The following is an 11,488-nucleotide window of genomic DNA, read 5'->3' on the forward strand; positions in this document are numbered from 1 at the left end:
GGAAAGAAATTTGGACAGATATGTTTCAGAAGAAGTTAAAATTAACATGGAAGGAAGATTGTGGTGAAGATTCTTATTCTTAAATAAGATCTGGCTTTTTTTTTTTTTTCCCTTGGTGGACACACACTTGAGGTTTTCATTACTCCCTAATCACACCATTCTGGCAAAGCACTTTGCCAGGCTATCCCAGCTTCTCAGGAACACTGAAAATGCAAGAACTGGTAGCTGAGCATTAGCTTAGTTTTGCCTTCATCCATCTGTGATGTTACAAGACACAGGAGAGACTGGGAATGGGAGAAAGAGAGAGGAGGATGTGGTCTCTGTGATTTTAGCTGGCTAAAGAATATAGTACAGGCAGTTGTACAGGAAACCCCAGCTGAAGGTGATTTTCCAAGTGAAGAGCACTGTGGGTTGTTGTTTGCATTGCCAGACTCTTGTACAGTACTCCACTCTCTGAGTTCATTATGCCTTTGCCTTGAAGAGTCTTGAAAAAAATGTGTTTGCAAGAGATGAAACATTCCGACTTTGCAAAATGAGGACTGCTCCTCTAGATGAAATAAACAACGTTTTTAAAGTAAGCATTTTTCAGGCAAGTAATCAAATACACTCCTGCTCTGCAATACTGACTTAGCTGTCTAGGTGAACACAGATGCTGATGGACATTTTTGGCAGAGAGAGCTGTTACTGGGTTACACTTACATGTAGTGCCTACCTTAGCTTGTAGCTGTGGATTCTGGACTTTGATGGTTTCCTTTCTGTAATAATGGTCACGATTTATCAAATTGGGCTTGTGGACAAGATGGCAAGAACGTGCTTGCTAGGAAAGTGGTCAGCTCAGTTTCTAAAGCAACCTGCTTTCTGACAGAGCTGAAGATAATTCTTGTATTTTAATCAGTGCTATGAATAGGGGCTAGGGGAATTTAATGTTAGCTATGCCCTGGCAAAGACAATTTTATCCATTGGAGATAAATGTTAGAAGTCTCTGAAATGAGAATGTTTTAAGGGAAACTGAGTTTTGCAAACATATCTTCAAGCACATAGTACAGAGCAGAGCAGTGGCATCTCCTGTAGAAGTCAGCACCAGCCTGGCTTCTTCGGTTCCTAAAGCAACTGGAAGACTCGGGGTTTTACTTCTTGGTTTCTGTCTTGTCTCAGAGGCAATTTACCAGAAGAGCCTTCAATTCTTTGTTTCACATTTCCTGAATTCATAGTTTTTCCTGCTTGATTAGATCTCTGAAAACATATGATATGAATTCAGCGAACCTTTTGTATGGGTAAACTCTTCCTGCTTCTTATGCAAATCCATTGCCTTCCAGATAGGATACACATGTGCAGGGGCTGTGGTTAAGAAAATGATATTTGTTTTTACTAAACAAACTCATAACTTTTGAAAGGGTCAAAGCTTTGTCCTAAAAACAGTCATTTCTTCTTTCTCATGCAGTGCTGATACTTTCATTAATTCTTCTATTATCTACAGCTTGACTGACAACTTCCTTCTGTCTTCCAAGGCTACAGTGGCATTGAAAAAAATAGTAAACTTAGAATAAAATTAATAGAGATTTTTTGATGCAGTGTTTTAATCCCTCTCTACCCTCTTTTTTAAAGTCATAGTAGAAAGTCATACCTAGATTATAATTAATTTTAATTAATTTTAATTAATTTGGCATTGTGACATTTCCACTGTGTATTCCTTTTCATGCTTCTTTGATTTTTAATGATACACTCTAATGTTCCAGTGCATAATTATTTTTAGCTGAAGCTTTACAGTTACAGAGGCTGGCTTATGGAGTGATGTATTTCTCCTGGAGGATTTCTCTTTCATTCTTATCCTAGGTGGATAGTTCCTAGTATGTAGAGATTAGTTTAGGTTGTTTTTAAAAGGATTTAATTCGGGTATTTCTAAAAATGTGTGTCAGTAGTTCATTAAAGGTGAAGGGGAACTGCTCCCTTCTTGGCAGTAACACTTGAGCAGTATAGGCAGAATTCTCTTTTAAAGGCCACAAAACATATTCCTGAAACCCAAATTAGCTTTCCCATCCTGCTCCCGTGTAGCTGAACAGTCTTGACAGGTACCAATGATCATTAAAAGAGAGGGAAAAAGGCTTTAATTTTCTTTTGTTCATATGAATTTCTCTAGCATTAACATTTCATTTGGCAATGAAAACCCAACAATAATCATTAGAAGTTATCACGTGGGCTCTGGCACCCATTCCCTCAATCAAAAAATCTCAATTTTTTTTGTTTCTTCTTTTCCCATAAGCAAAGGTTTAACATGACCAGATGTGTGAATTCGGTTGTTTGGTCAATGTTTCCCCTCCTTCTCTGATTCAAAAATTCCTTGCTGTTAATTTTTTCCTACTTTGGAATTTTCTGCATTTTTTAGTGAATCTAGCACAAATAAGAGGAAATAAAATCGTCTTTCCAATGGCTTTTCTTGGTTGGACTTGGAAACTAAATATCACAATCACAAATGTTTCTTTTGTGAAGTGATTCTTCATTCCCTATCCAGCAGTTTACCCAAATGTTACATCTGTGCAGGGATGAAGGAGGGAAGGAGATTCCTCTGTAGTGTTTGCTGTATTTTTGGTGGCATTACCAGACCTGTCTGCATTTTGGGTGTATCTGCCATGCTGGCCAGTGCAAGCTCAGCATCGATCTTACAGCAAAACCTTCCTTTCATCTCTGCTTCCTCCCCAAACCCATGCAGGCAGAGCAGACTCCACATTAAATACTGCTCTTCTACTGTGTCTGTAAGTCCCTAAGAAGACTTTCTGTGGCAATTATTCACTTGTAGCTACTTCCTTCATTAGTAAATGTTTTACTTATTTCTAGAAAATGTGAAATGCAGGTGTTGCTCATTCTCTTCATCAGAGTTTCTTCTTGGTTTAGTGTGAGAACCCCCCCTGCACTGTACCAGGGCAATGTCACACTTCTCTGAAGAGTGTGTCTGACTGTAAGAAGAGGTTTGCAGTGGAAGGAAGTGAGAGGGCAAGTGGCTCTATTTTTCCATTGCTTAAACCGAAAAAGAGGAACAAAAGCTGTGTAGTTTTGTGCTGTAAGTGGTGGCAGTGTTTGCCTTGGCAGGACCCCTTGGGGACTTTTTAAAAACGAATAAGGAGAAGTGATGTTCATGTTGTCTTCAGATTTTGTCAGCTGCTCTGCCTGCTTTACTGCACAGCTGAAAGGAGCCCCTCTGGTGCTGGGGGATCTGTGCACTTTGCTCCTCAGGGGCACAGGAAAGTGAGAAACTGTGGTGAAGGTGCCAGGAACTGGCACTGGTGAGGGACCCTCACTGCTTTACTGCTGCTCCATTGGCAGATCTGAGGGTGTGGCTGTTCCCCAAATCATGTGGTCTGTCACCCCCCACAGACACCCCAAGAGGTACCTGTGGCACAGGTGGAACCCTGACTGGGAATGTGCCATCACAGGAAAAACTGATGGCTCCCAAAGACAGGGTTTCTTTTTCTTTTTTCGTAGCTCCTCTTAAACTTTTGGACAGAATACAATCTACAGATCAGTTTTATTACTCTGAGTTTAGAAACTATTATTTCAGTTTCTTTTTTTTTTTTTTTCCGCATAAAGGAAAATGTTTTTCTCAGAGAAAAAAATTTTAAAAGGTAGCCTGGAAAAATATCATCCCCTGTGCATATTTTGAGGTTATTAATCCTCTTTAATTTGGTTTGGAAATCAATTTGGGCTGCTGAAATACAGATTATATTTACTTATGATACTATCTGAGAGCTGGCTGTTGCCAAGACGTCCTCATGTATGAACAGGTACATGTCGTTGTAGAAGAAAATGAAGTTGATTCCCCTATCTTAGTAATTGCTTCCTGATTGTCCAGGCTTGTACTGGGTAGATAGAAAGTTTTTTGGATTTTAAACTTTCTCTGTGTTGTTGCTGTATCAGTACCTGCTTCATCAGAACACCTGTATCCTAAGTGATTATTTCCTTCTATTTTCTTAGTATTTAGAAAATAAACTGGTTAATAATTTAGGAAAGAGGGTATTTTAATGGAAATTCTAGGAACATTTTATTCAAGATTCTGTTTCAGGAAATGTCTTTCATACGTATGTAATCCTGCCAGCTGTTATTCACCCAAATAATTCTTTCAGGGCTGCTACTGTAAAGCAGAGTTTTGCAGGACTGGATCTGTGCATAAGTTTTCCATGGCAATCCCCCCTTTCCTGGCTTCCATCTAAAAAATTCTCCAAAGACACCAGTAATGAATAAATGGATGTGCCTTTGCTGATACCTTTGAAGGAAGAGGGATCAGACCTGCTAATGGAGCTGTATGGTATTGAAATATCAAAATAGTTGTTCTTTTGTTTACAGATTGCAGAAGGGATGGCATACATAGAAAGAAAAAATTATATCCATCGAGATTTGAGAGCAGCAAATGTTTTGGTTTCAGACTTACTGATGTGCAAAATTGCTGATTTTGGACTAGCGAGAGTGATCGAAGACAATGAATACACAGCAAGGGAAGGTATGTATTTTTATTTTTGTCTTTAAAACTTCAGCCTCTGGGAGGCAGTGAGGCTGTATCTAATAGAAATATAGTCACTAAGAATAGAAAATACTTCCTGGGGCAACATTCTAATGCCAACAACTTCTAAAATGAATCAAGGAAACAAATAACCACTCTGTGCTGCCCAACGTTTTTGATGAGTTTATTTTTAAACAAATTTGAAAGACAAAGACAACCGAGAGTATTTAACTGCACGCAATTTTTTCCTAAATTGAACAAAGTAATTGCACAATCACAGCTTCCTTCTCACAGAATTAAAGGCCAAGAAACTGTGATCTTATATCCTCTTAACATCCTTAAGTGCCACATGGACCTCCTTTCACTTAGGGAAAGGAAGAAACCGTAGCAGGTGTAGTTGCTGGTAACAAGAAAAGCTTTAGGAGAACTGGTTATCTTTGGAAGCTGTTTGAGGAGCTGCAGCATTCATTTGCATGTTCAGCAGCATAGTAGGAACACTGGAAGGTTGGGTCACGTCCCTCTTCAGCACATGGATGGGAGGTAACAGGGGTGGCAAGAGGGAAAACATTCCATGAAAGGTGTATGTCTGGGTTTTGCCATGAGTGTTTTGCTAATGTTGTTAAGGATCTTTTCAAGAAATGCATTGTTGGTTGTAGTGAAAAGTTTTTATTTATGCTTCCATGCATAAGGGTAACTTTCCAGAGTGGTTTGTTGGCTGGCTTTCCCCTTCTCCTTTTCAAGTCACTGCCCCAGGTTTTCACAGTCCGGATGGATGCTGTGGTACCATAGGGCGAAGTACTAAAGTATGAAGAAGAAAGAGAACAATGCACTACAGCTGAGATTAAAGGAGCATGAGCTATTCAGCAGTCACTGAGTTATAGTAATTCAATAAATCAGTGGGAAGGGTCTGATTAAGCAGTTTTCAGAGGTACAGACCCATATCTGTGGGTTTTAGCTAGCTCTGGACATTGCATATTGATTAAACTAACTTTTCAGGTTATAAATTTTTTATGTCAAGTTTCCTTGATGTGTTTTCTGCTATCAGAACAGTTTCCTAGCTCACCTGGTGTTTTGTGCCAAAATATTAGAGCAGGCTAAAAAGGGCTTAGAGAGACTCTGCTTGTATTCCTCCTCGTTGTCAAATGAATTAATGTAGTACTCCCAACAAAGGCTGCCTGTTTTTATTTAACTGAAAGGAGTTTGCTTTTATATGGCAATTTCTGGAATCAGTTAGTTAGATATGAAAGACAGTAATTTAAGATAGGACTTTTTAAGGTATGTCTTGCTACTCCTTTGCATCTATGGCTGAATGTGAAATGGATTAAAGTGACTATTTGAGACTGTACTTTTTTTTTAGGTGCAAAATTCCCTATTAAATGGACAGCACCAGAGGCGATTAACTATGGATCTTTCACTATTAAATCTGATGTGTGGTCATTTGGGATTCTCCTGTATGAAATTGTTACATATGGAAAGATTCCTTATCCAGGTATGGGCCTGTGGTTTTACTCTGTATTTTTACTTTGGTGCTAAAAGGCAAAGAAAATATTCAGGGAAAGAGCTGGCATCTGACAGTAGTGACACCGAAGATTGGAAAAATGTCTTACAGGTAATCTTACTGCTTGGAAAACTTAGTCACTGTACGTGTAAGGCACATGCCTCTCCAGGGTAAATTTTAGCAAACAGACTAATGGCACCATGGATATATAGTCATTCTTAATATATTCTAAAGGTGTAACAACTGCAGCAAATGCAGATCTGGCATTTATGACATCCCTGTTCCGTGGACAGAAGCACAATCCCATGGCAAGGTTGCAGTGCTGCAAGTTCTAGCAGTGCTCTGTAAGCTGCTGGGGATTTTAATAGCATAATATGTGAAGATACTAAGAAAGCATGTTTTCACAAGCAAATAGGCTGTAATAATTTGTCAGTGCTAGCTAGTCTAAACAAATATGAAAGCAGACCCTAAAGCAGTGTTGATGTACCTACCACTAGGAATGTTTACTGTTTGTTGTTCCATACAGTCAGGTACAAGGCCACAGAGGTGTGCACATCCAATGGAGCTGCATTAGGTAGCTGTGAGATGGTCACGTGCTTCATGTTTAATTTTTCACTCTTAAACAAAATATATATTAATGTTTCCAGCATGCAGAGACACCTTGTATGAAGGGGTTTTTTTATGCACATAAAATAGTTACATCTCAAGCATAAATGATTAATTCTGGGCAGCAGACTGTGTTCGTTTAACCTTACTGAGGTTATGGGAAATTTACCTAAATTCCCTTCTCTTGTGGGCAAATGGGGAAAGTACAGCCATGCTCACCTGTACTGCATATCTCATAGGCAGAGTAACTCCTGAGAAGAACTTTGGGATCCTGACAGGAAAGGGAGACCAGATATTTCATCCAAGCAAAGCTTTCCCAGTGCTTCCAGTGCAGCAGCTCTTGCTGTTTACACAGTGAAAGCATTTTCACCACTTCATGAGCAGCTGTAATTCTGCTTTCTGAAGTGCCAGAGATGGGCAAGAGGCAGACCTGAGTCCCTGAAGTGACAGTAGGATGAACACCTCTGGACACAGGGAGGTGGGAAATCCCACAAGACTCAGGCAGTGGGAATGGGGTGATGGCAGCCAGCTTTACTCTGCTATGGAAGAACAAAGTGACTTTCCATACAAGAGGTAGAGCCAAACCAGACATCCTCATGGCACAGTTCTAGGCCAGGAAAACACTTAAGCTCAAGACTAGCCCCCTTAAACTTCAGGAGGTGATAGGGCTGCTTGCACAGCTAGGTGCTCTGGGTCAGTTTGTAGGTGAGGGCCATGAAAAACTTGACAGCACAGCAGGTCCTCCCAGAGCTCTTCTTAAACAGTGCTCATGTCCCAAGGAAGGATCAGAGAGATGTGCAGCCAAGTAATGCATGGATGCATGGCTGTTCCCACAGTCAAGATACCTTTTTCCCCTCTTCTAGGGGAAGTCTGGGCAATATATATATTTTTTTTTTAAATGTGGGAGCATTTTTATGAGTGAAATTATGAAGTTACAAAAGGAAGGCTCTTGACCGCATGTTAGAATATTTTAATATTGCAGGTATTTTATTTTAATATTTGCAGGTATTGCTTGTATTTAAATGGAAGAAATATATCTATCTACTTTAAATAGCAGTATAAATTGAAATAGCCTGTTAGACTGAAAGTTGATTCTAAGAATCAGAATCACAGGAAAATACATGGGTGACCAATCTACTTTACATTAAGAGATGTGACAGATTTGAGACAATTACCCCAGCATGGCAATCGTAACCTGGTGATAGGTTGTAACCAGTAGCAACTGGACAGAAACAATAAATTGATTTTTCACTTCTAATGGGAATGCTTCAAAATATTATTTTCAATTATTAACCAGCTCTATCAACCAGAGTATTCAGCATATAGCTGCATATGAAACAGCTAGAGTTGAAACTGGCAATTAGTTAATACCTGTACTCAACTTGGTAGGAAGCATTTCTAGCCAGGAAACTTAGAGCTTTTGTGATCTTTGTTCTTAAATTCCAACAGCTGTTTCTCCTCCTGAGAAACTCAAAGCCACTAGTGGAACTACAGTTTCAGCAACTACCTCTGAAATATGAAACAAGTATCTGATTCTCTGGGCACATAAGTTGAATTGGTAGTTAAAACCTATTTTCTGGGTGATTACATAGTATGCCAATACTGGCAGCATCCATAATTGCATTCCAGTTATGTCTGCTATTCTCCACAAGGTATGACCCTTTTTGTACAGTGGGATTCTTCCTCCACACCACTGTTCACAGCATTTTCCCAGGCCCTAACATATACAAACGTGTCTTTGTGAAACCTAACAGGTACAGCATAAATTAACAGACATGTACCAAAACTTTAGCATTCAAGATGGTGTGAGTGTGATAAATGTGTATGTGGGATATATTTCTTTTACTGATTAGGATGTAGATATGGTATGACAGGAAATTCTTTAACTACAAAAATAAAAAATGGAAACAATTTTTAAAAGCTCAATAAGTAGCTATTTTGAGAATACTGCTTGGACTGTGGATAACCCTTTTTGTTTTAAATGAAACCCCAAGCAATGGAAGTATGTACGTGACTTATTTACTATAGAATACTGATAATAGTATTTTCATTTTTTGCTTCTGATTTCAAATGGATATTAAATAGATAGTTTTCCTGCAGGGTAGCTGAAACACAGGCTTTGTCTTTAGCATTCACAATGTAATAAACAGTCCTGCAGACAATAGATCTAATAAACTAATCTAATCCTATAAAGTATTTAAACCCAAAAAGTCATTCCCATTCTGCATAAAAGCCCAGTAGCAGCAGTCTTCACGTAGCAGCACAGTTCAATAAGATTTTTCATAGTAGGAATAACTGTTTTACTGCATATTTTACATACAATCCATTTCTTTAGGTTCAAGCAGTCCAATCACTGTTCTCTATAAAACACTTTATTGCCTCGCTTCCTGTATTCAGTTTGTCTCTATATAGCAGTAATTCCTTATTCTGTGACAACATGCCCTTCCCCTACTTTGAAATACTTCTTTTCTGCACATGGGCAGTATTAGTTCAGGAAAACTTCCCTTCTCCTTCCAAAGAGGAACTGAAAATACAAAAGATGTGCCCAAAGTAAGCACTTTGATCCAGAGTCAGATTACATGGCTGAGGGTATTTTTGGAAAAGCTTAAAGCCAACAAGCTTGAGCTGAAGTCAACTATATGAACTATGGTCATCTTGAATAATCCAAGTAGTTATAGTGGATAAAGTTGTCATTTGGTTGTAATTCAAATGTGTCCTTACTTGCCAAGTGGCTTAAACCATAGCCATAGCAGTCAGATAATACATACAAAGATCTGCAGAGTCTGCAGGAACAGAGCTGCACCAAGGATTCAGATGAGCATCAAATCTGCATCTCCACTCTTGACCTTGCTCAGAGCAGGGACAAAGTCAAAGGCAGATTTCCAGGTAGGAAGTGGTGAGCCTAAAACAGCAAAAGCTGTCCCTAGTGCAGCTAGACTTCTGAGAGTACATGTTGAAATTGTTCTGTGAACCAGTCTCTCAAGGGTTTGATAAAGGGGAGAGGACTGACAGGAAATAAAAAAAAGGGAGGAGGAGGATGGAGTCCTGGGCAGGACTCTCTCATGTGACATTAGCTGGCATGTGAGATGCAGAATGCACTGCTGTACTTACAGTCTTATCCCCTGGAAGAAAACCATAGCAGAAAAAGCAAAGCTCAGCACAACTGGCAAGATGGTTTTGCATGACAGGAATGGGGCAAGAGGGGAAATTGCCTATTACAATTAGTGATTTTGTGAGTAACTGTCCAGTATCTCGCAATCAGCATTTACACAAAAGCTGATGTAGAGGAAAACCAGAAAGGTTTGGGCAGGCTGACTGGCAGTGTGGTCAAACAGGGAGGCTGCTCTCTATCTCAGGATGGGTGGGTCTCCAGCAAGCAGAGTAGTGGCTCTACAGCTAGAGATGAAGGGCAGGCTTTTGCTGGGAATTACAACACCAGAGGAAGCAGAATAGATAGGGACAGAACTGGTCAGAAGAACAGAACAAAGATGGTTCTGGAGACAAGAATTGTTATTTTCCCAGTCTTGTTAGACTTGGCACTAAAGAAGTTGTGATGCTCAACTGAAGAAATGGAAAGGTTCCCACCAGGATTTTCAGAGCAAGTCTCTCATTGCTGGTGCACACCTCGACCTTGTTTATTGAACTCATGCTGGGAGCTACCTTTAATAAGTAGCAAGGGTCTTATAGTAGGGGGTGAAGACCTCTAGAGTGAAGTAAAAAAAAAAGAAAAAAAAATAATTTCTCTAAGAGTGAAGATAATTTCATCAAATCCTTTTTTTTTGTTGTTGAAGGTATGAGCAATTCTGATGTGATGGTTGCTCTTCAGCGTGGGTATCGAATGCCACGCATGGAAACCTGCCCAGCTGAGCTTTATGATATAATGAAAACATGCTGGAAAGACAAAGCAGAAGAGAGGCCAACCTTTGATTACCTACAGAGTGTGCTTGATGACTTCTACACAGCAACAGAAGGGCAGTATCAACAACAGCCATAGAACAAAGAACATTTTTTCTATTGCCATAGATCATTGGCACAGACTATCTTTAGAACAGACTGCTCAAACCAGTTACTTCAAGCATTCGGATGTCTTAACTGAGTGTGGAAGCTGAAATGCTGAAGGAAAGAATAATCCTGCAGAGAAATAATGGTTTTATTTGGTTAAAACAGTTCCTCTAAAGCTTCAAGTTCTCCTTAAAGGCTCTGTGTTTTGCATCTGTAGAAACACCCCAAAGCAAACAGGCTTTTTGGGGTGAGGAAGGAGAAGGAAGGAAAGCAATCATGCCCTGGTACAGCTTGACAAGACCTTCGGATCTGTCATGCAATATGTTACAAGGAGACTTTGATTAAAGGGTTGAGAGGATGCATGAGCAGCTGTTTTCAAAACAAAAAGTCACAAAGGAGAACCTGCAGATAAGACATGGTGATGTTCTTAAATCATCTTTTTTGAAATACAGTATATTTCAAAAGTTATTTTTATATCCTTGTTATTTCACATTAGTATCAGGCATACTGTCACCTGTTGTAAGACTTTCTAAATAGTGTCAAGGTTTCCTTGGAGGCAGAGTTATGTATGTAATTCTTTACACTGAAAAAAGTTCTGGTTTACTGCTGTAAAACCCTAAATTTAAAATAATTTTCAAAGCATTGTGAAACCATCACAGATGCAGAAGTGCAAGACGAACACACGACTGCAGATGTGGCAGCACACCTCACTCTGTGTTCAACTTTCAGCTTCCCACAAGGCCAAAGTCATCATCTGAAGTCCATGGAAAAGCACAGGATTTTGAAGGAAGTTAATACTTTCATTGCAGTCGCTGAAACTGTTACCAGTGAAAATATTTTAATCTTAATTTTTAATCCTCTGTGGTTATTCAAGAATATTCCTTATATTTTTT

The 11,488-nt window shown here is 39.3% G+C and overlaps 1 protein-coding gene across 4 annotated transcripts in view; it reads left to right on the forward strand.

Moving 5' to 3' along the window:
* The window catches only part of LYN (LYN proto-oncogene, Src family tyrosine kinase), a 47,222-nt gene extending 36,445 nt beyond the window's left edge, over positions 1-10,777 (forward strand). For all 4 annotated transcript variants that reach the window (XM_014873092.2, XM_014873094.2, XM_088175122.1 and 1 more), the window contains exons 11-13: positions 4,336-4,489; positions 5,847-5,978; positions 10,385-10,777. In XM_014873092.2, coding sequence (XP_014728578.1) covers positions 4,336-4,489; positions 5,847-5,978; positions 10,385-10,587 — 489 coding nt within the window. In that variant the 3' untranslated portion in view covers positions 10,588-10,777. The remainder of the gene's footprint in view (positions 1-4,335; positions 4,490-5,846; positions 5,979-10,384) is intronic.
* The last annotated feature ends 711 nt before the right edge of the window (positions 10,778-11,488 follow it).

The sequence above is a fragment of the Sturnus vulgaris genome, chromosome 1, assembly GCF_052056855.1.
Source record: "Sturnus vulgaris isolate bStuVul1 chromosome 1, bStuVul1.hap1, whole genome shotgun sequence".
NCBI lineage: Eukaryota > Metazoa > Chordata > Aves > Passeriformes > Sturnidae > Sturnus > Sturnus vulgaris.